Below are 25,591 nucleotides of genomic sequence, written 5' to 3' on the forward strand. Positions count from 1 at the left end.
AGTGTCACAGATCTAATTTGATTTCTAAATGTTGTTTTATATTGATAGTGATATCACATACATGCTTAGTGACATTCAACTCCAAAATACTCTTCTTACAGCACCCATATAGAAGGGCTAGAAACATCTTTAGATTGGGAACTTGTGGGTTAACTCCTACACTACTGCCACACTCAACGGTAGCATTTTCAAAAACTCCAGCAAGACAAAAATTCATTGCCACGGCCCCTGTTCCACTAGGAAAGGGGTGCCTCTTACAGGAGTTGTGTAACATGTAAGCTGTAAGGTTAAGGCACAAGCATACAATCTTATGTCAGTGATCATCCATCTTCCTGCCAAAGAAAACACAGATGAAAACGACCTCATCGTCAAGCTGCCAGTGTAATTTGAAAAGCCACTGGTGAAGCATATTAGTAAGTGTTCATTATTGTATATAGATTATAAATTTCTTCACTTTTTTCCTTTTTCAGATTATCCACAGGCCACAATAGTTAATATTCCATTTTTGTTCCTTTTAAATCCATTTATCAGAAAAAAACACTTAAATTTTATCGATATTTCGACCCCCTTAACAACTTGTATTCCCTTGCCTTTTAATCCCAGAATCACCATTAACTCACTGACTAAGCAAGAATTAAGCTGGATTTTTAATCAGACACTGAAAGCTGAGGTAGGTGGACTGCCATGATCAAGTGAGTGTCATGATAAAGCACTTAGAAAGGTTTTATTTCATTCCCACTGTCTTTCCAACATACTAATAAAAGGTTGAAATCTTGTTTCATAAATGAGGTAGCCTATTTTATATCTGTCAAAAAAAATAGTACCATGGAGAATTTCCTTGAATGTATAGAGGCCAAGATGATTAATGTTTACTTTAAAAAAAATTAATAATTTTTTGTTTTTGGCCCTGCCAGGTGGCATGCGCAATCTTAGTTTCCTGACCAGGGATCGAACCCACGCCCCCTGCATTGGTGTGCAGAGTCTTAACCACCGAACCGCCAGGGAAGTCCCCCAAAATTAATTTTTAAAAGGACAAGCTAAATAGACTACTATGTCCCAAATATCAAGGTTTGGGTGATTCAAAGATGTGACAGTGAATTGTTTCATGGGTCATAAGGAGTTATCTGATAAAATCCGTATTTATCAGGAATTATGATTCTAAGTTATGTGCAGGTTTCATATTTAGCTATGGGCATTTGGCCCTTTATTCTTGAAAATTGTAGCCTATCACTTGTAGTATATTTATAAAACAAAGCATTAGTCTCTGCCAACAAATAAAGTGATAAAATATGGCTGCGGCTATCCCATTACAGTGAACCTGGGAGCTGTGTGTGCCTGTTCTCCACATTATTCTTTGCTCCTTCTTTGCCAGCTACAATTAAGTTTTCAGTTAGAAATTTCCCACAGAGTTTTAAATACTTATATAAATTATTCACATATTTAAAAACTACGGACTTAATTAGCTTATACTTTTCACTTGTATCTCTAGATTCTGGGAAGTTACTCTTAATACCATTCACCATAAAGTGTAACCCAGCCTAAGGCAGGTTCATTAGGAACTGCATCCCAGAGGCCCACTACATTCTAAGGCATCCTCCATGATGTGCTTTCAGGACTATGATTTAGCAAAACTTTAATGGAATATGAAAATCAAAGTTAAAAAGTGAGCTCTCTGAAAATATTTATATTAAGAACTTGACAGTCTTTTCTCTCAAAGTATTTACCTTAAACATTTAAAGTTTTATATGTTAGCACAAAAGATGACAATTATATGAAACTTATTACCCCTCCCAGTTTTAATCATGTAATTAAAATTTTTTTCGGTGTTATCATTAGAACTCTAAGTTGAAAGCTAAGAGCAAGCCATTCTTCAGGTTACACAAAATTGGATGGAGTTCCATCCTCTGAAATCACAGGGACTGGTAAGCAGTGCAGCTAAGCAACCAGTAGCACTAAGCAAGGATATTAATGGACTTTTCAGGAGGTTTTTGAAGGATGTGGGGAAGTAAAGGGAAAAATGATAAAGATAATATAAAAAGAGGCATACTAAAGGGTCTGAAAGTTTACCATCACCAGGAAGTCCTCAGAGGCACCCATGCTATAGGTTGCCTACCTCAAATCTCATACCACATTTTCTATTCAGTCTTATTTAACATCAAGAGTTATCTGGACATGGGACAGCTTACAAATAACAATAGCACAAATTAGAATGTTCTTAAGTGCAGTTAAAAGGAGTATAATTACCAGAAGTAAACATGTTTACTTTACAACCAAGTGTACATTGACTTTAAAAGTGGGAAGTTGAAGCTAATAGAATTAAAGTATTTTTTTTTCCATACTTGGGCAGAGCCCATGGGTCTGCAAACATGTATAAACAGATAATGCATGATCATGAAATGCAAATGAAGTCCTGTTTCTATTTATGAATAGAATTTGAAGCTTAATGCAAGCACTATGCAGTTTTCAGTGTAAATTACACATCTTGTAGTAGGGCTATAGACGAAGCATTACAACCGTGATCAAAGAGATTTATAAATTTTGAATATAGTATCAATAATCTGGGTGGTTTATTATTACTTAAATGGATGCATCCCAGCAATGTCTACTGCAATAAAATTTAACCAGAATGTTTCTGTAAGATCCTTGGGCATCTGTTACAATACCCAATCCAGCCTTTCTGTAAAGTTGCTCCTCTTCTTATGCTATTGTTGGCCTCAAATGCCAGAACCTTTTAAATTTGACTTCGCTTAGTCCTATCAGAATTAGGAGGATGAGATGAGAAAGTAGAGTTCGGTATCTATTCCTTTTTGGGGGTGGGGAGTGGGCAAGGAATAGCAACTTTATTCAGAAAGCCAGCCGAACAAGAAGACGGTGGACTTGTGTCCCGAGAACCATTGCGCCTGAGTTAGAATTCAGGCTTCTTTTATACTAAAAGGGGAGGGAGTAAAGTCAAACATTTCCTGGTTCTGTTCAGCCTCCGGAGGGGATGTGTTAATTTCTTCCTCCCTGCAGTCATTCACAGGTGGGCCTGGTCAGGATGTTTCCTGTGAGCTAAACAAAGGTATTTTATTTTATTTTTATTTTTTTTACAAAAAACTTTTATTGTATTTGAATTATAACGTTGTGTGAATTTCTGCTGTACAGCAAAGTGACAGTTTGTATCTATTCTTTTAAACAAGTGTCTTGGATTGAACAACAAAAAATGTAGGCCCATCAGGTCACTTTACTGCAACAGTAACACTCTGTTCAGAAATTAGAAAGGATTTACTTTGAAAGATTAATATTTCTTGGTCTAAAACAAATCTTTGTGAATATTAATATTTTTTATTTTCTTAGTATATATTTTAGATGTTTATAACTATTTGTACCAAACATATTACTAAATATGCATTTTATGGAATTTAGCATCTTACCTTTCATACTTTTTAACTTTATATTATTACAGCACAGAACTCCCCATAAGAGTCTATGTTAGTGGAGCCTTTTCAGCATTGTAGATCCTGTTTGATTCATTCCATTAGACTGAAAACTAACATATGTATAATATTATACACAAACACAATATTCTGAGATCTAAGTTTTATTATAAATACTTGTCATGTTGCTCTTTTATCATGGAAAATAAGCAAGATCAAGTCTTTGAGTTTCAGATTATTACTTTTCTTCCCCTAAAATCAGCAACATTTTGAAAGGAAAAACATTTTGGAGGTCTTTACAAAATAAATTTTCTATTTTAGATCTAGTCTTTCTGTAAAATTGGGAGGTAGTCAGGAGTTTGTGCTGAAACTGTAGGAAAAATAAAAATAATGGCAGGTTCGATGATTGTACTTAGTTGTATGGTTTTGCTAATTTCAAAAGCACTGATAATAATGCGGAAATAATGTTTTATATAACTGGGCATGAATAAATGAAGAAACTAATAATGTATTACATTATCATTTCTAAGTCATTTTGTAAAAGCTTAAATAAAATAAGAACATCAAAGGGCAGCATGGTCAAAATATATATATATTTTTTTTAATGCAACAGAACCTTCCAAAAAACAAATTATCTAAGTCCCCTGAATATGAAATGTGGAAGAATTGGAAGTAGTAAGTTGCAGAGTGTCTCCAAGATCAAAATTATTTAAAGTTCTGTTAGAAATAAATTCCATATTTAGTATTTACACTTTGAACCTTCAAGGTTGATACTAAAAGGAAAAGTTATTGGGTTTTGTAGATGTTTAATTAACAGCCTCACTTTGCTCCTCCCCCTGCCTGCCCTCCTTTCCCATCAACAACTGCAAATCCATATGCTTTCCAGGCATCTCCATCCTCAGCTAGAGACAGGAATGGAAGGACTTTGCCTTTCACGAATGATCGAAGCTGAAAAGAGAAGTAGGGAGATAATAGGTTTCATTTCTCTCAGCACAGAGACTTTAGAAACAGGTGAATCCTGGAGGTGCTTTATAAAAACAGCATTTTCCCAGGTGAACAAGCTACATTTGAGGAAGATCTAAAATACATATGTATTTAGGATTTAAATATGCTTTGCACATTATTAACTTAAAGACCTAAATAAGAAAGAAAAATGTACTAAAATATAATTTCAGGAATGAGGGACGTGTTCTGATGTTTTTTAGATGAATATGGGTCATGTCATGACTTCGGTTTTAATTTTAAGTCTTTAAAACTCAAATAGCCTTCTTATATTTGTCTGTGTATAAAAATATTTTTAAAAATACAGGCAATGTTAAAGGGGAACACAATAGGATAAGTACATATGAACGCAAATTTCTGTCAGAAAGTTTTACCGATTTGCGCAATTCTTTCTATCAGAAATAGATATTTTCTTCACAAATGTTTTTTTCCCATTTGTGCCTAAAACTGCAACTTGATAACATGCACTAGGACCTGATATTTAAACAAAGTCTTACTGAGCAACAAATCAGAAGTCAGAAAAATTCTAAGTTAAAATGCCAGAGTATCTTTCAATTCTTCTATTTTACTTTATTGTTACAATTTAAACAAATTCAGAAATCTGGGGTGTTTCTGGCTACTTGAGTAAAACACACTGCAAATCCAAAGGGGAAAAATGTAAATGGAAGAAATGTCTGATTTCTGAACTGTTCTGTCCTTATGAACATGATCCTGTTCATCTCACACCTTGATTCTGAACACCTTGTCAGTACCTGCTCCAAAAAGGTCCCTTGACACTGGAGCAAGTCAGAATAACTTACTTTCAAAGCTTATTTAAGAGCAGGCGAGCAATTTTAACATAGACTTGAGATTTAAGTAGATCTGATATTATCTAGAATCCAGGCTTAAATTTTGTTTCCAAATAGCAGAAGAAATTAAAGATACCAAAACTAAAAACGCCAAGTGAGACAACAAACAATATTTCCAGTCCTAACCAAACTGCAACCCTTTCAATACAGCTTGAGGTATTTTTAAATATTTGTATAAGCTAAATAGCGCTCAGAGTTTCTGAAGTTACTTTTTACTGAGATAGCTTCATATTCTCATAATATTTGACTTTCAGACAGGTTTTCTTGTACATGAAATTGAGTCTGAGTCTCCGGCCTCAGACTCATGGAAATATTGGACAGCTTTCAGTGGCAGAAAATGATTCTTGTAGTAATAAGGTTCTATTTCCCAATTATTGTGCTATTCCTAGGATGATTTAAAAAATAAGAAATTTGCAATTCATATAAAAGGAAAACTTGCTTAAACTTCTAAAAGCAAGTCCAGTCTGGTGGAGGTATATAAGACATTAAATAACAGAGTCAGATTCCTTCTTAAAGATTCCAGATGAGCTTGACAACAGAGAGTTCTGGTTCTCCAACATTTTCTCCATCTTTTCTCCTCCAGTGGTTTTATTGATCTCTCTTTGCTTCTTACTATGGATCCATGGGATAAAACAAAGGACAGCACCTCCAATAAGGGGAGGGATTCCAGCGAGGTAGAATGCCACATCATAGGAGCCCAGCTTGTCACGGAGTAACCCTGGGAAGGGAAAAAACTGTCACCAAGAGAGAACAAGTATGGCTCTTGGGGTCTCAGATTAGTCACTCTGGTGGCCTACTGCCAACCTAGTATCTTCATCTCAGCAGGATAGTTCAAACATCTCAGATATCAGACATTTTTAAGGAAATGGGTCTGAAATATAAACCTTTTCTGATATGAGGAAGGAAAAGATCTCATTTCTTTAATCTTGTTGCAAGTCTGTGACAGGCCTTTGAGTTTTCCTACCAAGATATTACACGGAAAAAATATTTTCAACCAAGCTTTGGCTTTCTCAAAACCCTTCAGAGGCCATTTGGGATATTCTGACACATGGTGTAAAGGTCCTGTTTTAGCTGAAGGTGGACGGACCGTCAAGCTGAAACTTCTCTCATACACACAGACCTCAAAATGTCTACGTTTTAAACCTTTCTTGGGCCTGTTTATGAAATAACATGAAACTACTTAAAAGTATAATCCAAAATCATGAAAAATTATAAATCTAAGAGTCAGGATGAAAAAACTAGGTTGTTAAATACATTTTGGAAAGAAACTAAGGTTTGTCAGCACATGGGAGGAAAATATAAGAATATATGTGTGGTGCTCTAATAGATCCTAGGGCTCTGCTTCTAAAAACTGTCAGAATACTCCTTATTTCTAATTTCTCTAACCAAATCCAGATTTTAAAAGTTATCTTAGTGTTTTAAACTTTTACTATATAACCTAAGTTATCTGAAATGTTCTAGGAACACATTGTACTGAATATCTGACTCTGGTAAGTAAACAGCTGAGGATTTGTTCAGGTAAGTACCAACATCAAAAAAAAAAAAAAAGAAAAAGGTGTAAAGTCATTCCAAATAGAAACCTAAAATATACAACATATCTAAATATATGCTTTTCCTATCCCCTGAATCAGAACATTCCACATATAACTGAACCTTTCATCCTTATGAACATAAATTAATATGTTTGTTTGTAATACTATGATCCCTCAGAACCTCCTGCTGTTCTGCCTGCTTTGAAAGTTTCCTGTTAACTCCTTCATTCTTGATCTGTTATAGTCACTTCTAGTAGCAAACACTGTTTCTACGAAAGTGCTGCTTGTAATTTGCTGTGGACTTGGAAACCCTAACAAACTAAGCTTGTAAGATGTAAAAATAGTGTATTACCTGGGGGAGAGGGGAAGGACTGGAGGGTTTTCCCTAAAAGGAGACTGTGATCTTAAGAACTTATCTTTTATTTGGTCTGCTCAGTAGTGGTTCTGCTTGCTTGATACATGACTAGATTCCCAACTGGCAAATTTGCTGATATGTGTGGTTCTGAATATGAGAATGAATTGAACTGAACTTTCACTGAGCCACTCAGATACCAGACACAGTACATACACTTAAATTTTATAATAATTTTAGCAAATCTTATCATAATTTACAGTGGCACCCAACTAATACTGAATGTGAAACATCTTTATACTATCATTCAGAAGATTTCTAAAGGTGAAATTCACATAACATAAAATTAACCATTTTAATGGCATTTAGTATACTAACAATGTTGTACAACCACCACCTCTCTCTAGTTCCAAAATATTTTCATCACACCAGAAGAAAACTCCACACCCATTATGCAGTTACTCCCTAATCCCCATCCCTCCGTCCCCTGGCAACCACCAGTCTGTTCTCTGTCTCTATGGCTTTACCTATTCTGGATATTTCACAGAAACAGAATCATATAATATGGGACCTTTTGTATTTGGCTTCTTTCACTTAGCACATGTTTGAGGTTCATCTGCCTGGTAGCATGTATCAGTACAGCACTTCATTCCTTTTTATGGCTGAATAATACTCTGCTGTATGGATATACCACATTTTGTTTATCCATTCATCTGCTGACGGACATTTGGGTTGTTTCTACTAAGTGTTATTTTTCATTAACTACTTCTCAGGGGGCTATGATCTCTTACACAAAGCATACATATTTAGAAATCTTTCAGAATCTTCACCTCTTCCTAAAAAGAAATCACACTGCTATTCCTCCAAAACACATACTAAGTGAAATATAGGAACTCTGAAAGCTCAAAGTCCAGAACCTAACTGCTACACATTTCACTGAGAGTTTTACATATCAATAAGAATAAGAGGACTCATCGGCAAATTTTTCCAACATGTCATCTACAGCTGGTCTTATTAAAAATGTTATAGATAAGGCACATACAAAGCAAGACACCAGAAACCAATAAATCGTAATATATTTAACATATAAGCGAGACTTAGGACCTACAGTAGAAAATGCTGTGAATTAATATAATTTACCTGCAATGGGTGGGCCCACAGTCATGGGTATAGACATGAATCCGAGTAGAAATCCAATTGCTTGTGAGACATCCTGGGCACCAACTAACTCAAAGGCAATGGGGGCCATAATGGAAATGAAGCATCCATCGAAGAGACCCATGATGAGACAGACAGCAATGAGGGCCCCAAAGAGGCTGCACAGGGGAATCATCATGGACATCAGACCAATGAAGAAAAAGGACAGTACCTAGGACAGACACCACAATGTCAACTCTGCTCTCGGGAAAAGTGAACATCACTATTACTGAGCAACAGGCTTAGGACTTTTAAGTGGTTACTGGTCAGTCGCCTCCTCAGCCCAGTTCGCCTTGATTTTATATACATAACCAACTCCCATAATCATCTCCCCCAAGTTCCCCCAGCACTTTCTCAATATTTCCATTAAGGGACAAGAAGAAAGTAAGGATTTTTTTTAAATAAATTTATTTATTTTATTTTTGGCTGCATTGGGTCTTCACTGCTGCACGGGCTTTCTCTAGTTGCAGCGAGCGGGGGCTACTCTTCATTGCGGAGCGTGGGCTTCTCATGCAGTGGCTTCCTTTGTTGCAGAGCACGGGCTCTAGGCACGCAGGCTTCAGTAGTTGTGGCATGCAGGCTCAGTAGTTGTGGCTCATGGGCTCTAGAGTGCAGGCTCAGTAGTTGTGGTGCACGGGCTCAGCTGCTCCATGGCATGTGGGATCTTCCCGGACCAGAGCTCGAACCTGTGTCCCCTGCATTGGCAGGCGGATTCTTAACCACTGCGCCACCAGGGAAGCCCAAAAGTAAGAATTTTTATATACTTACTTTTCTTTCCAGGCTGAAAGCTCTTTGAGATCAGAATCCATACAAAAGTCATCTTTGAACTACATATTATAAGGTTTAAGGATCTTGAACCTGGGCACTGCTCAATACATATTTGTTCTTTGAATATCAGCTCAAATTCACTCATCAAACATGATTTAAAAATTTTACCCTTGCTCGGTGCTTTGTGACCGCCTGGAGGGGTGGGATAGGGAGGGTGGGAGGGAGGGAGACGCAAGAGGGAAGAGATATGGGAACATATGTATATGTATAACTGATTCACTTTGTTATAAAGCAGAAACTAACACACCATTGTAAAGCAATTATACCCCAATAAAGATGTTAAAAAAAAAAAAATTTTACCCTTGAAATTATATGCACTTTACTGGTATTAGTCCTCTGCATAATGAAAATATGCCAGCCAGATCCATCCTTCACATCACAGAGCTTCCAGTTTGGAGAATACAGAGATGTAAGTTTTAGATATTTAAATAATCAATTTAGAATATAGTGCCTGCTAATATTCCAGACATGGTGAGCATAGGTAGATCAAGTGAGAGAGATTAAAATAAGTAACTATGATTTGATATTCTATAAATGTGTACTGAATTTTGATTATTCCAATTCCAATTAAATTTTGACTGTCAGAGGAAATATATGATGCATAATATGCAGTGAAAACAGTGAACACATTCTGCTATAACATCCTAAGAACTAATTTATATAATCCAGTTTTATTTACAGTGTAAGTCAATGACTATTATTGCCAAAGAATATTTTCAAACATTGTCTTTTGATGCTAAGTCATAGATATACCCTATTTAAGCACCCCAGAGTTAAGGCTGAGAAATATTTTGCACCACAGAACACTTTCATTTTAGCGTTAGAGTAATTAATAGAATCAAACACTTGATTTTCCCTGCCATTTGGTAGCTACTGTGCTATGTTCTGTGTACGGTGCTATGTGAATAACACCTGGTTCCTACCCTTGGGTTGTGGGGAGATGACCATGTAAATAAATAAATGCACATGAAGTGTTCTAGATGTTGCTGTTGTATATTCAAAGTATGGTGGGTACAAAAAAGGAAGGAGTGGCCAATTCAATAGCTTTTTTAGGCAAAGAACTAATTAAAACTGGATCATTCACTCATTAGTGGAAGAAATGTTTTAAAAAGAATCAGCTTTTTAAAAAAGTATTCATATAATAGCAACTATTATTTATTTAATGTTTATGAAATGCCAGGCGTTTTTCTAAGGACTTTAGATCGTGATTCTCATAACAGTTTTATGAGATGGGTACTAATGTTTTCCCTGTTTTACAGATGAAGAGAATGATGCTGAGAGGTTTAGTAACCCTGGATGGAGCCAGCCTGGAACCCATGGTCTGCCTGGGCAGTAGGTAGCAGGGAACGATGGAACAATTTCTAGAGGGTACCCTCCGATGACAGTGGGGCTGGGGAGGAAGGGAGAGGCCACATAAAGCAGCCATCTGGATCACCGTCTTCATCTGCCCTGTTTTTCCCAGGACCCACTAGGCACGTCTGTGGCATACCAAGCTTGATTGCACGCCTCAGGGCAGCCCCTCACAACCTTAGTGCACATCAAGATCACCTGAGGAACAGGGATCTGGGAACGGTGATTTTCACAAGCTCCCCAGGTGACTTTGACACAAGTTGTCCACTGACCCCACAATAAGAAACACACTGTTGAAAGAGGTTTTAACCTCCAAGTTGGTTGCTTTTTGACAACAACATATTATATAGCTGAATCGATTTTTCTTCTTCATTATTAAAATACAGCTTTGTGGTAGAATTATGATTAGTTTAAGACTCTGAGTCGGCTGGTTGAAAAGTAAGTCTGGCACTTCACATTTTCTAAAGAATATAATCTCCCATATTCCGATTTTCTATGTTCTACTTAAACATCTTTTTCTCCAATCCAATTTCTCTCAAAGCGTAAGTGTAATTTCTTAGTGGTGGGTAATTACTGGGTTTGCAGCCTATAGACTGGATAGAACTAATAAGGCTCAGAGGGACAGACCGGGCTCTAGCTCTCTGTGACCTTGATAAAAAGACTCCCTGATGCTGCCCATCTACACAAAAAGAGATTTAAAGCTAAATCAGAATGTAGAAAGTGGGTTGAAACTAGCAAGTAAGTAAAGATTTGAGTTATTTTTATTGAAAAACTAATAAAGACAAATCCTAATATTATTAATTAGATACATTTTTACTCTTATCTACAAACACAAAAGAAGATAAATACTTGAATCTTAGAAAGGTATCTATCATTACAAATTCCAGAGAACCTGGAGTAAAATGTTAGGACATCACGGGGCCAGATGGAATGGGTTTAACTGGTAAAGCCACATACCAAATGTTCCCAACCACACAACTGTAATTCTACTAGGTGAGCTTTCAACGTGCTTCCTATTCTTTTACTGTTTTGTTCAGAACAAATCTCTTCCAAGGTAAGACAACCAGAGTGACTGTTGAAAGCTTAGCCCAAAGTCATTTTTGCTCAATAAACAAATGTTTTCTTGGACCAGTTTATGTAACATGAGACGGAGGCACTTATGTTAGTTATCCTGATCTTTCTATCCATTTTTGGCCCCTTCAACTTTTTGTTCTTTGGTCAGTTTTGTAAGAAATCATATAAAAGGGGCTTCCCTGGTGGTGCAGTGGTTAAGAATCCGCCTGCCAATGCCGCGGAGCAACTAAGCCCATGTGCCACAACTACCAAGCTGCACTCCACAGCCCATGAGCCACACCTACTGAGCCCAAGTGCCACAACTACTGCAGCCCACCCACCTAGAGGCCGTGCTCTGCAACAAGAGAAGACACCGCAATAAGAAGCCTGCGCACCACCAACAAAGAGTAGCCCCCACTCGCCACAACTAGAGAAAGCCTGTGGGCAGCAACGAAGACCCAACACAGCCAAAAATTAATTAATTAATTAATTATTTATTTAAAAAAAGGATTGCTAGTGTATAGACACACAATGGATTTTGTAAAAAAAGAAATCATATAAGAGTTTCAAATTTATTATTATATATTTTGAGCATATTACTTCTTAATACTTTACCTGACCGCAAGTTCTCCTTTTCTCAATTCAAATTATGTTAATTTATATTCTTTTTCAAATATTTAAAACTGTTAAATTTTAATAACAATTGTTCAATAAAAATTATTAGTTGTTATTTAAAAGTAAAATTTCTTGGGTTTTCTTTAACAATTGAATTTACAGAAATTTACACATTTATTCTTTAGCATTTCTCAGAAAATACCTAGCTACTTCTGCCTTATTTGTAGCTACAGTAGTGAGAAACACTGCTCTTTCTCAGCAGATATAACTACCCCAAATGTAGCTAAATTAGGAGGTAAGCAGGCCAAGCTGGTGAGGACAGACATATTCCCCACATGCAGGGACATCTGAGCCACAAGGAGCACAGGCCAAGGTTTATTTAGCACACTGCGTGTAGGAGGTTCATCACTTCCCCAAACATCTACTGATCTATAGATACTAGGCCCCAGTTTGAAAGGTGAATAAATTTAGTGTTACATACAATCTTTTTTTTCCGCCCCAAACGCAGTAGCTCTGGTTAGATTTAAATAAGAGATTCAAAGGTTCCTAATCCTCTTATAGGCTCTGGCACTGACATTTAATAAGGCATTGACTGTTGAGATGTCTTCCTTGCTTTTGTTTCTTAAAACCATACAAGGAAATATCTCCTGTCATAATTTAACAGGCTCTAGAAGAATAACGCCCCGCTTAAGTTAGTTTATGTACCTAAGAACAAACAAACAAACAAAAAAAGGGTTTTTTTTTGCTATTACCGTTCCCATTTCTGTCACAAAGAGAGCATTTTTAGAGAACTGTCAGGGGAAGTTTTGCTCAGGAATCTAAGTATATGACTGAAGAGGAAAAATGAGCTGCACCTGAATAGCAGAAGGCACTTTCGGAGGCGGGCACACAATTGGCCACAGTTAGAATCAAGGGTTGCTCCTATAAATTTATTCACTATAAAGTTTCCAGACTTTCAGAGCCTCTGGCTAGGAACCCAGTAGTTGGCAGCAGAGATCTGCAGGTCCATCACACTTAAGGGAAGTGTTTAGGGCACAGCCAAGTGGCTGGCTTCTTCTAAAGCACACAGTTCTCTGGAAGTGCTTCACAGGGAGTCTGTTCAACTTTCCCCACGGCACGTGAGTACCACCATTTCTGCCTGGAGGGGGAACTGGCCCCAGTGCCACAGCCCAGGCAAGAACAGAGAATCATCGTCTGATTCCTTACTCAGGCCGGGGAACTACTAAATATTTGGATACCATTTGGGAAATAGTTTATGTTTGGTAAAGCATGTACCTTTATCCCAATGTATCTTCAGGAAAACATAAAATGCTAAAAGGGAACAAAAAGCAACAATAACAGCAACAACAAAAAAAAGAAAACTGGACAACGCTGATCAGTTCATTCTACTTCAACCAGAAGAGGAAGCTTACACAGGAAGTTGGATCCAAAAGTGATTAATTTTTCTAAATTACAAAAAAAGTTTCTGAATTTCAGAAGTAACTCATGAATACATTCTTGAAAAATTTCAAACCTTAGAAAAATATATAAAGTAACATATGAAACTCTCCCTTCAACCCCCTCCCACCCTCAACCCATTCCCACTTTCCTCGTCAGGAATAACCGCTCAACAATTTGGTGAGCCTCCTAGACCTCTTCTGTGTACACACATGTTGTTTGGGTTTGTCTGCTTTACATACATGGATATGACGTCCACACTTCAGTATGTCCATGGCACAGAGAAATCTGACACGATGGGAAAGTGATCTAAACCCAAAGTTTTTGATTCTGTCATTAGAGTTGCAACTTCCAAACCTTTGAAAAACACTTTCACACTTTTACAACAGTTACATATTAAACACACAAATCTGCAGTAATTTAATGGTGACGAGAAAAACAGGTCTGTGAAGTTAAGAAAGATGGCTGAGAAGATACCAGGACATAGCCTTTCCTCTCCTAATAAAGTACTCCAGGAACCCTTGCAAAGATTTTCTTTAACCATCATTATTCATCATTAATGCAGTTCGGTCATCTCTTTGCTCGGCATTTAGAATTGTTAGGCTGAAAATACCTGGAACCCAGGACCCTGATGGAAGTTTAAATTCAGAACTCTTAAGCAGAAGTGTAAGATATATTCCTAAACTCTGTTACCTATAAGCAAAGATCCCCAAATCAGGATAACCAAGGTCTCCTTCTTGATACCTGTTCCAAACCAGGATCTGCCTCAGTATTTAATAGAATACTAAAACAATAAAAGCAAGGATCTATTAATGATCCACTCTGGGCCGGCACTTTAAATAAGCTGTCACCGGGACTTCCCTGGTGGCACAGTGGTTAAGAATCTGCCTGCCAGCACAGGGGATACGGGTTCGAGCCCTGGTCCGGGAAGATCCCACATGCCGTGGAGCAACTAAGCCTGTGCACCACAACTACCGAGCCTGCGCTCTAGAGCCCGTGAGCCACACCTACTGAGCCCGCAAGCCACACTTACTGAGCCCGCAAGCCACAACTACTGAAGCCCGTGTGCCTAGAGCCTGTGCTCCGCAACAAGAGAAGCCACCGCAATGAGAAGCCTGTGCACCACAACGAAGAGTAGCCCCCACTCGCCGCAACTAGAGAAAGCCTGTGTACAGCAACGAAGACCCAACAGCCAAAAATAAATAAAATAAAATGAATACATTTATATAAATAAATAAATAAGCAAGCAAGCTGTCACCATGAGTCCTCACACAGCCCTCTGCCGGATCTAGAGACAAGTCATATCACACTCCAGAGCCTGTGCTTTTCTACTCTGCGGCCTCCCAAACCCAAGATGACTGTGCCCCAAAAGTAGAACATGTGGGAGGCTGTGAAGTGTGTTCTGGGCCCGGAGGCTACTCAGAACCCGTGTGATGGGGACAGAGAGGGAGGGGAACTGCCATGGCCCCACCAGGCTGAGCTGTAACAGACGAAAGCAAGGAGCAGGCACATCTGAGAAAACACAGCACCAACAAAAGGCAGGAGAGGAAGACAAGCAGCAGAAGCCTTCCAACCCTTAAAGGCCGCCAAAGGGCGGACAGCCGGGCAGGGAGACAGGGAGAGAAGGAAGAATAAGCAAACAGGCAGAGCTGGAGTTGGTCGCAGCAGAGAAGAAAGAGCCAAGAATCAAAACCCACACTGAATGTTTGGGAGTTGGGGCAGGGAAGCCAGGAAAAAGGAGGGACAGAGCGGGGTGGTGAGCCCAGCCGCCTGTGTGGGGTAGGCCTGCGTTGGCCCCTGTGCTGTCAGTGGCTCCCAGCAGCACAGGACACACTGAAGGCCGCCTTTCTCCTCCACAGGCCTCCTCGGGCTGGACTGCAGTCATCTCGCCTGTGACTCAGCCCGCACTACCAGGTGCTACACACACTGCACATGTGGATGAAAAAAATCAGATGCGACCTAAAAGAAGCCAGGCTGTGACAACCTTTCATCCAAAACGAAATTACTGATTCTTAACGCACTGCCGTGTAACTGCAGACCAAACATGGGACAAGCTAGGAAAGGCTATATTTTCTTTCATAAATCACATGAAATACTAACGTATGTGCCCCCAATATGTTGTAAGTGACCCGACTGCCCTGCCTGTAGGGGGAAACTTTCTAAAGTTATAGTTGTTCCGGAGTAAAGTGCTGATGTATAAAACATACCATGACTTCATCCATCACAGCACCTTAGTCTGGGCCCCAGTCGCCTCAACCCGGGACACTGTATTGGCCTCCTAACTGGTCTCCCTCCCTCCAGCACTCCTGCTTCCCTCCCAGTAATACAGCCTCCACACACAGAGCGACCACAGCGACTAAAATGTAAAATCACGTCATTCCCCAACAAAGACCTACTATGCTTCGAGTAAAATGTCTGCATCAGGGATTTCAAGGCCCTGTTTAATCTGGGCCCTCCTCTTCCCAACCTCTTCCCAGGCCACTCTCCCTGTCTTCTTGAGTTCCCATTCACTCCCAGCTTCCTCCTGCCTCAAGTCTTGCTCCAGGAACTCAGGGACCACGTCTGTCTTGTTTGTATCACCCCTACCAGGGTCTGGGCTGGTGCTTGGGGTACAATGGGCACTCCTTTTTTATTTTAATAAATGAAAGGAAGCCAAAAGTCTGTAATACAACCAATTTCCATTAGAGGGCTCCCTTGACACTTGAGAACAAGACAATGTTCTGCTAAGCGTTCGACAGGGATATCCGCAGTTGGGTATTAATAAAAGGGGGAATGATCCTAACACAGTGAATATTTTTAAAAGTAGCACTCTACTAGCTGTCTGCACTTCCTTCTAGCCGTGTGACCAGACTCCTTCCTGCAGCTCTCTGCCTGGCCCTATACACAAACACCCACAGTGAGGTAGCTTCCCTGTTCTTCCGTGTTGGCATCCCTAAGTGGAAACAGCGACGGTACCTTCCTCAAACGGCTGGGCAAGGAGGAAAGAAGATAATGTACGTACAGCATTCAGTTCATCGTCTGGCACATGGAAGTGCTCAGTAAATGGGGATGGCTATTACTTCAAATCAATTAAAGGCAATTTATCTGTAATAAATGTCTTTTCCAACCATGTCCTTCGCCCAAGTTCTACCTTTCCTTCAAGGCCCTGCTCAGATACTGCCCCTCATCTCTACAGTGAACGGACGTGCGCAATCCCCAGTCCCAAGCCCCCATTTTGTCTCTCCTTTACCTTCCTTCCACAGCCAAGCCCTTGACAAAGTTGCCTGTATTTCCATTTAATCAGCTGATCATGATCAGTCTTTTGCACCTGCCACTCCACTGAAACTCCCCTCTGTTGCTAACTCCAGTGAAAACCTATTAGTCTTTAACGTGCCTGCCCTCTCACTAGTTACTGACGCTGCTGACCACTCCTGCCCCTGGAAACACTATGTGCCTCGCTTTTTTCCTACCAGGCTGGCCACTCCCTTTCAGTGTCCCCTGCACACGCTCTACTCACCCCATACAAGCCCATGAATGCCGAAGTCCCACAGGTCTCTCAGCCACGCTCTCCCACGAGCTCCAAACTCAACTTGGCTTTCCCACAAGCACTACAAACTTAACATGGCAAAAACAAACTCATCATCTTACTCTGTTCTACTGAATTACTGATCTTGATAAAACAGCAAAACCTTCCACTGTTACCTGAGCCACAAATCTCAGACCCAGCTTAGGCGGCTCCACTGAATTCTCATTTCCTGTATCCCTGTTTTACTCCCTGTTTGATCCCAACATCTCTGCCCTGGTTCCTCCTGCCTAGACTATTTCAATATTCTCCAACTAGTCCCTGTGCCTCCGCTTTTTAAAAAAAATAATAACAATAGCTTTATTGAAATATAAATTCACATACCAAAGGATTCACCCACCCATTTAAAGTGCACAATTCACCACGGGTTTTAGTTTAACAACAAGATTGTACAACCATCACTACTGCCTAGTTTTAGGATATTTACAACACCCCAAAAGAAACCCCATACCCAGGAGCAGTCACTCCCCATACCCTCCTTCCCCCAGCCACTAGCAACCACTAGGCTGCACTCTCTGTCTCAGGATCCGCCTATTCTGGACACTTCATATAAAGGGAACCACATGATATGTGGCCTTTTGTGACTGTCTGAACTCTTGCCCTTCCTCCTCTGTATTCCACCCTTCACAGTCACTAGGTTAAGCTTTATAAAATACAACTCATGTCGGGCTTCCCTGGTGGCGCAGTGGTTGAGAGTCCGCCTGCCGATGCAGGGGACACGGGTTCATGTCCTGGTCCGGGAAGATCCCACATGCCGCAGAGCGGCTGGGCCCGTGAGCCATGGCCACTGAGCCTGAGCGTCTGGAGCCTGTGCTCCGCAACAGGAGAGGCCACAACAGTGAGAGGCCCGTGTACCACCAAAAAAAAAAAAACCAACTCATGTCATGTCACTCCCTTGCTTAAAATCCTTATAAAATCCTTAATGGCTCCTGGTAGATTTCAGGATAGAGTTCGGCCTCTCCTGTGCTCATAAAGGTCGTTCCCAACTTGACTCCTGCCTATCCCTCAGCCAATCAATCTACTATTCTCTCTTTAGTCCTTTCAAACATTGTTTCCCAGACCTAACATCTCTTTGTCCGTGTGGTTTCCTCTGCTTGCAACAAACACCCTTTTCTGTCTTCCTTATCTATTTAACTGTTGCTCACCTCTTAACACTCCACCAGCCCAGGAAGCCTGCTCAAACCTCCTCTAGTGATTTAGATGCTCTGTGCCTATGTTTCTATGGCACCCATCTAGCATACCATTATTCCACTGTGCTGCAGCACTGCTTTATCTTTCTTCCCCGGAGACCATTAACTACTGAGCACACAGACCATACTTCAGCTGTACCGTTTAGCACAGCGTCTGGCACGGAGGAGTCACTTAAATACTTGTCAAATAAGTGTCGACGTGATCTTGGAATAGCACACCCCACAATACCCAGGAGGCGATCTGCAGTAAAGAAACTCAGAAGACACGCACACCCCTGAATTTCACAGCGTATTGCAAAAGGCACGTGACTATGAGAACTATGCCAAAAATAAATCATTCTTAGAAAAAACAATGGGCAAACACCATTTTGGTTTGGTGGAGTTCCATGACAAGACAAAGATTGTTGTTTGTTCGCCAATTTCTCATGTTGAAAACCCAAAACTCATAACTGATTTTGCCCTTGAAAAACTGCTTGTAAAAGTTAGGTTCTAGAAAGTATTTCTCATTTTTACAGAAGAATTTAAGCAAATAAGTACATATAATGAGCCATTAGGTGGTAAGGATAAATTTGCTGGAGGAAAAAAGGCTTATTCAGAAAGTACCTGTAGATAAACTTTCTTCACACCAGGCACATAATCTGCGATCCGGCCGAAGAGCAGCCGTCCTACTCCTGAAGTGATGCCGATGCACATGAGAACCACCTCTTTATTTTTCTCATCTTGAAACCTTTCATTCACATGTTTCATCTGTAGACCAAAGAGAAAGAAGCCACACTGAATGTGGTAGGAAAACTGGACAAGTTTTGAAGCTTTGTACAAATGCCTTTGTGTCTCTACCATGTTATGGACTCTCATCCCCTTCCAAATTCAAATATTTATAAAATCTGTTCTGTAAAAAAAATTTATAAAATTTTTCATGAGAACACATGAAGAAAAGCTAACATGGTTTAGCTTGTTTATAAATAAGAATTTTTATAAGAGGGTTTAAAAAAAATTTTAATAAAAAGTAACCAGCACACCCTTTATCAGTTACCACTGGGCCATGAGCTAAAGGAAGAGACCTTTGAACACACGGTGCCACCTTGTCCTCACAAGGTCACCCGAGGATCCAGCCATCATCTGCTCCCCTGAAAGGTAGTTTAAGGCTCAATTCTGGAGTTTCCTCTCTTCTAGGAGGACCTGAACCAAACTGAAATAAGTTATACTGGAGCTTACAGGATAAAAGCATAAGGTTCTCTGCCTGAGAATTTGCCTATTTGTGTGGCATTAGAACAGATAAAAATAGAGTCAGTTTAACAGAAAGAAGAAAGGCCTGGAGAGAGAATGTTTGCATTTAAGTCCTGGTTCCATTCCTTGCTAGCCTTGTGACCTTGGGTAAGTTGTTAATCTCTAGGGCCTCAGTCTCCTTGTCTGTAAACTGGAGACAGCAACAGTACTTCAAGAGGGTGTTTGTGAGGATTAAATATCTCTGTAAAGAACTTAGTGCCTGACACACAGTTAATAGTGATATTAATTTTAGCCTTTTTTTTTTTAAAGGACCTTTTCCCTCAATTTACAGTCTACTTAGAATAGTGACTGCAAATCTACAACCCAACAATGTTTTAAAAGGAGTGTGACTAGCAGGTGTTATAATGGGTGACAAAACCTGCGGCTCAGCACCCACTGCCTAACACAAGCTTTGCTCCCACGGCCCCTAAGTTCCACGCTTTCCACCTCTTGCTCAGCGCTTCCACTTTCTCAGTGATCACCTATCTGTGCTCACAGCAAGGAGAAAAAGCATGTCTGTACTCCCACCGCTTTCTCTGAAATCACTGAGCTATCATAACAAACAGTTGTTTCAAACAGACTCACTGTCCCCTACACCAAACGCTGGCCTGAATTCTGAAAGCCTGCAAAGCAAATTTGCCGGAAAGCGCGATGGCCCAGCTGGTACCCTGCCGCACTCACCCCCTCACAGCCTGCCTCCCTCCGTTTCAGTTACCACCACTACTGCTGGCCCAGCTACCCAGGTTTAGAAACTGGACAACCATCCTAGATTATCCCCTCCCTCCCTTCAGATCCAGCAGTCACCACCCAGTTCTGATGATTTTACCTCCTAAATCTCTCAGACACTCTTCCTTTGGTCCATGTCCCCCCCCAGTGTTTGAGTCTGGGTGATCACTCCTCACCTGGACCCCTACAACAGCCTTTAACGTGCTTCATGCTACAGCCCCAACTCCTGAATCTCTAACCTGCATTCTCTGAGACCACCTGATTAAGTTCAAAATTAAAAATAACACTGCTCTGCTATGACCCCACAGCCTTCAGGGTAAAGCTCAAACTCCTGGTTTGACCAATAAAGCCTCCCTACTTTGCTGCCGAGCCTCACCATGTCAGCACTGTGCTGTCCAGTACAGTGGGTGCTAGCCACGTGTGGGCTATCCAGCACTTGAAATGTGGTTAGTTTGAACTGAGATGTGCTTTAAGTGTAAAACGCAAAAAAAAAAATTTTAGAAAACTTAGTGGGAAAAAAAAACACAAAAAATATCTCAATAATTTTAAAATACTGATTCCATGTTAGAATAACAGTTTGGCTATATTGGCTAAATAAAATATATTATGAAACTAATTTCATTTTTTTTTTAACTTTTAAAAATGTGGTTAGTAGAAAATTTTAAATTACTTATGTGGCTTGCATTATATTTCTACTGGACAGTGCTGGTCTAAGAAATTCACTTATGGTCACAAAGATAAAACAGCTATTGATAAAAGTGACCTCAAACTGGCTAATTCCTCCAAGTCCTTATCAGAGATGGATTCCAGCTCAATTCTGAAGAAAATGAATAACCTGATCTAAGGCAGGTGAGATAATAATTATGTGTATTCATCAGCTTTATTTGGAATTTGAATCCAGACTCTGATGTATTAATCCACTTTAGGAAACACCCAAAGGATCTAGAATAACTTTTTAAGACGTTCTTTAGTATTCAAATAAGACTGAATATGCTAGTCATTCTTTTGATGAAACTAAGAACACCTGCCTGCCAAATTGCTATTATCCTTTATTAGTCGTTTATTTTTGCCCCCTGCTCTACACTTTGTAATCCTTAAAAGAAATAATGAGGTGAAATGTTTTGGGTCTCTTGAAATAAAGTAAATTTGGTAAATTCAAATTACACTTAAGTGGAAACTTACTTCTTCAGCTATAAGGGGCATTATTTCATTGAATTTTATTATTGTTGTCATTGTTTAAGTAAAGCAAGAACTACAGCTTCTTATACCTCCTTCCCCACCCTCAGCCAAAATTTGCAAAATAAAGTTGAGGTTTATTTTGTTTTTTGGATTTTTGTCAGGAAGTAAGGGAATCTGGGTGACTGGAGAATGGAATCGGGGGGTGCTGCATCTCTGGATGTTAGAGAGCCTTTCTTGGTGAGGGAGTAGTACCCAGGAAAGCTGGCGTGTTCTACTTGCAGCCTGGGCCTCCCATGACTGCCACCAACTATTCTACGAATCCCTGCCCATCTCTCTGGAGACTGGCACACATTTTAGTTTAGCAGAATGCATGAACGCTGGGCAAAACTGATGACTTCCCATAAAGAGTCACATGGAAAGGGACATGAAAATGTTGAACAGATGTTTCCGTATTTAACCTAACTTATTTAAACCGATGCAAAGCTTATATTGGAAGCCACTATCTACACAGGGGATAACGCCATTTTGTATGGCAGTGGTTTAAAGTGGACTTTATCCAAATGTGTAAGTGCCTTTAGGGAATTAGTCTTTTGTTTCTATTCTAAACATGTGTTTACTCCAGGGCTGCACACCTTTCAGGGATTACCAGAGCCTTGCTGACTGACAGCTTGAACGCTGCCTGCTCCTGAAACATTTTCCATCATTCAAACAACTGTCGCTAACCACAGAAGCCATTTTTGGATTGTGTGAAACCCTATTTATTGTTTTGTTATCCAAAAATAACCAAGAACTTAAATCCCATAATATCTGCTCATTCTTTTTCCACGGGTGAAAGAAAGACACACTAGCTCACAGTTTACCCCCTTTCCTCCTAACCATCCCCACTTCAAGTAAATGGTGATTCAGTCTCTCTCTACAGATGACATGTTTCTGACCAGCCACATGAAGAGAGAAGTTCCTCCCCCCTCACTAGAGCCCAGAGGCAGAGCCGTTTTTGAGAGGTCAAGGGCAGCAGCCTAAGAAAGTGACCCTCCTGCTGATCGGCCTAGCCCTGGCTTTTCCCCTCTCTACCTCTTCCCTACAGGGAGCCTCAGGACCAGACATTTGGAGACATCAGATAGTGTTCTTCCACTGAGACCCCAGGCTGAGTCCTCTGGCTGTCAGAGTCAACCATGAAGGAAGCTCAGTTTGGGGTGGCCATAGTACAAAACCAGGTCCAATACGGCTGACGTAAGTGCATTAGAAACTCAAGCTTCTCCTTGACAAATGGTTTCACGACAGAAGATGGCCCAACAGAAGGGCATCCCAACTCACTTTACGGAAGCCCCTGAAATCCAGTGATGCTACGCATCTGCAAAACAAGGAGGTCACTGGTCCAAAAGGTCCAATAATTAGGGAATTCCCTGGCGGTCCAGTGGTTAGGACTCGGCACTTTCACTGCCGAGGGCCCGGGTTCAATCCCTGGTCAGGGAACTAAGATCCCACAAGCCACACGGTGCAGCCAAAAAAAAAAGTCTAATAATTATTTATAGTTCTGTTTTCTAAGATTGTGTTATTTGGCCATGCCATGATGGTCATTAGCCTCACTGTCCTTCCACACACACAACTTTTTAAGGGGATGGGTGGTTTTTGTTTAATATCTTTTATGTAACTTATTACATAAAAACATGATAAAACTTTGGTATATACAATTTAAACTATACATCTTTGGGGGTGTATAGTAGTTAAGAAAGAAGGGAGGGCTTCCCTGGTGGCACAGTGGTTGAGAGTTCGCCTGCCAATGCAGGGGACCTGGGTTTGTGCCCCGGTCTGGGCCCAATAGAGCACTGCAGGCTATGGGACTAATGAAACTACAACTGCCTTTGCAGGACTGAGGAAAAACAAAACAAAACGACAATATTTATCATCCACTGTTGTTGCAGTTACTACGCCCTTTGGGAGATTAACAGATTCCAGACAGCAGTCATCATCTGTCCTTGTCTGTGAGCATTTGATTCCCTGATCCTCTGCCCTCCTCTTCAGATCCATACCATCAAGCTGAAAAGAAGGTGGGCAACAGGTAGTCACGTGCACTCCTTCTGTGTCTGAGAATAAACTCTTGGCGAGGACAGGGGACCTGTATCATTTACATTTACGCAGTACATTAAAAAATGGGATAGTAAATGCTACACAGTATTTTCAGGGGTTGTGGAATTCAGAATGATTTCTGCAGCTTCCTACTTCCCAACAGAGATGCTGCATTCAGAGTACTTCTCACTTGCTGTTCACTCCTGAGATTAGCAGTTTCAGCTTGTTGCCTCTCATTTGCATGCAGTTTCAGCTTGTTGCCTCTCATTTGCATGCAGCTTTTCTAAGAATATACCCTTTCAACATCTGAAAAGCTACTCCGTAACTCTAAAAGACCATTCTACTTAAATATACTTTTTGAAAGGTAAACACAAAGAAAAGAGCCTGGTCCCTTTAAAAATTAGATGTACATTTGAAAGGCAGTAGAAGGCCTGCTAGCGTGGTTAATGGATAATCTCAGATTTTGTTGCAAATCAAAACTTTATATTACCCTTTGACTTCAAAGAAAGATGAACAGAAATCTTCTGAATGGAACGAGGGTTTGGTTTGGTTTTTTTCTTTCTTTTTTAAACAACTGTGTTTTCTCTATCTCTGTTTTTGCTAAGAAAAGGAAGAAAGGGCATTCATTCCCTGAGGAAGTTTTACATGGGCAGTGTACACCAGCAAGCCCAGTGAGGTGACTAAAGATAGCAGGAAACTAAGTCCATAGATATGGGTACATAAAATTAAGCCCTTTATATCATATAATATTGAAATCGGACTCTATAGCCATAAGACAGTCATTGATTAGGTCAGCCTCAAAACATCATTTTAACTTGTTAAATTTGATAAACTGTGCTTTGAAATAAAACAGCTCCAAGATGTACTTGAAGTGAAAACGCAGAATTTCCTTGCCTGTCAACATTTTTAAGGACTAACATCTTAGGCAGCCCACTGTCTCTATACTAGTAAGGTATTTGACATGACTAAACCCGTGGTGCGGGTACCGCCTGCCTGCTCAGCAGCTGACCCAGTGGAGGGCAGACCTTTGGCCTGGCAGGGCTCTAGGAGGCATGGGTAGTTGGTTCTGTTTGTTTTTTTAAACGGCCAGTCTTTCCATTTCATTAAGATGGGTTTCCATAGTGCAAGTATTCACACATGGCGCTGTTAAGACAGATAAATGTCAGGACTGAGAAAAAAAGAGGGAAGAGTTTCCAGGAAAATTATTTAACAGCCACCAAGGGGTAGAAAAAGAGTTCGGAAGGAAGGAAGATAGCTAATGGTTTGGAAAACCTTGGTCTGATTTTGAAAACATTTTCTAACTCTAAAAATTCTTTAAACCCTTCATTTTTCTTTTTGTTTTTTTGAAAAATAATTTTCCTTAGATTAAAAAAGAAAAGTCCATCCTTAACATAGCATTATTTAGATCAGATCAAGATTTGGCAACATGTTCTAGAGGAAGTGTCTGTCAAAACCAATTTGGATTCAGATACCAGTTCAAATAATCCTGAATTACAGAAGTTAAGATGAACTTCATCTTAAAATAAAAAATAAGTCACTAGGATTTTTAGGTAACTTGAAATTATTTAGTGACCCTGACAATAATTTCTGTGTCAGATATTTCTCAAATTATCAAAAATTATTCTAGTCCTTCCAGAACAATGAAAGATGTTTAATCCATTTTTTAAAAAACTTTTATTCATTCCACCTAAATTCAAATATGATTCTGAAGAGTTTCTTTCTTGAAGTCTCATTCTTGGCACACCAGGGTCACCACTCTCTCAGACCCTCGGTTCCTGGATAGTTGGGATGAACACAATGGACTGTGAATTGTTAAGACAGTCCCCATCTGTGAAGGAGGTAGACTGTCTCTACTCTGGTCAAGATGGCTCGGGAGGTCTCAGCCATGGTCCACTGCATGACCGCCTGACTAACGCTTTAGTAGAGTACTCTGAAGATACATGGTGATAGAAAGGTCTCCGAAGATGTGCA

General features: G+C 40.0%; 1 protein-coding gene across 1 annotated transcript in view; it reads right to left on the reverse strand.

The window, feature by feature from the left end:
• Positions 1-3,064: 3,064 nt before the first annotated feature.
• SLC16A10 (solute carrier family 16 member 10) overlaps positions 3,065-25,591 on the reverse strand; it is a 138,240-nt gene continuing 115,713 nt past the window's right edge. Inside the window, 4 exon segments of the mRNA XM_082856070.1 lie at positions 3,065-5,759; positions 5,761-5,984; positions 8,291-8,519; positions 18,986-19,129. Coding sequence (XP_082712196.1) covers positions 5,706-5,759; positions 5,761-5,984; positions 8,291-8,519; positions 18,986-19,129 — 651 coding nt within the window. The 3' untranslated portion in view covers positions 3,065-5,705.

This window comes from Leucopleurus acutus (genome assembly GCF_964270905.1).
Source record: "Leucopleurus acutus genome assembly, chromosome: 15".
Lineage (NCBI taxonomy): Eukaryota > Metazoa > Chordata > Mammalia > Artiodactyla > Delphinidae > Leucopleurus > Leucopleurus acutus.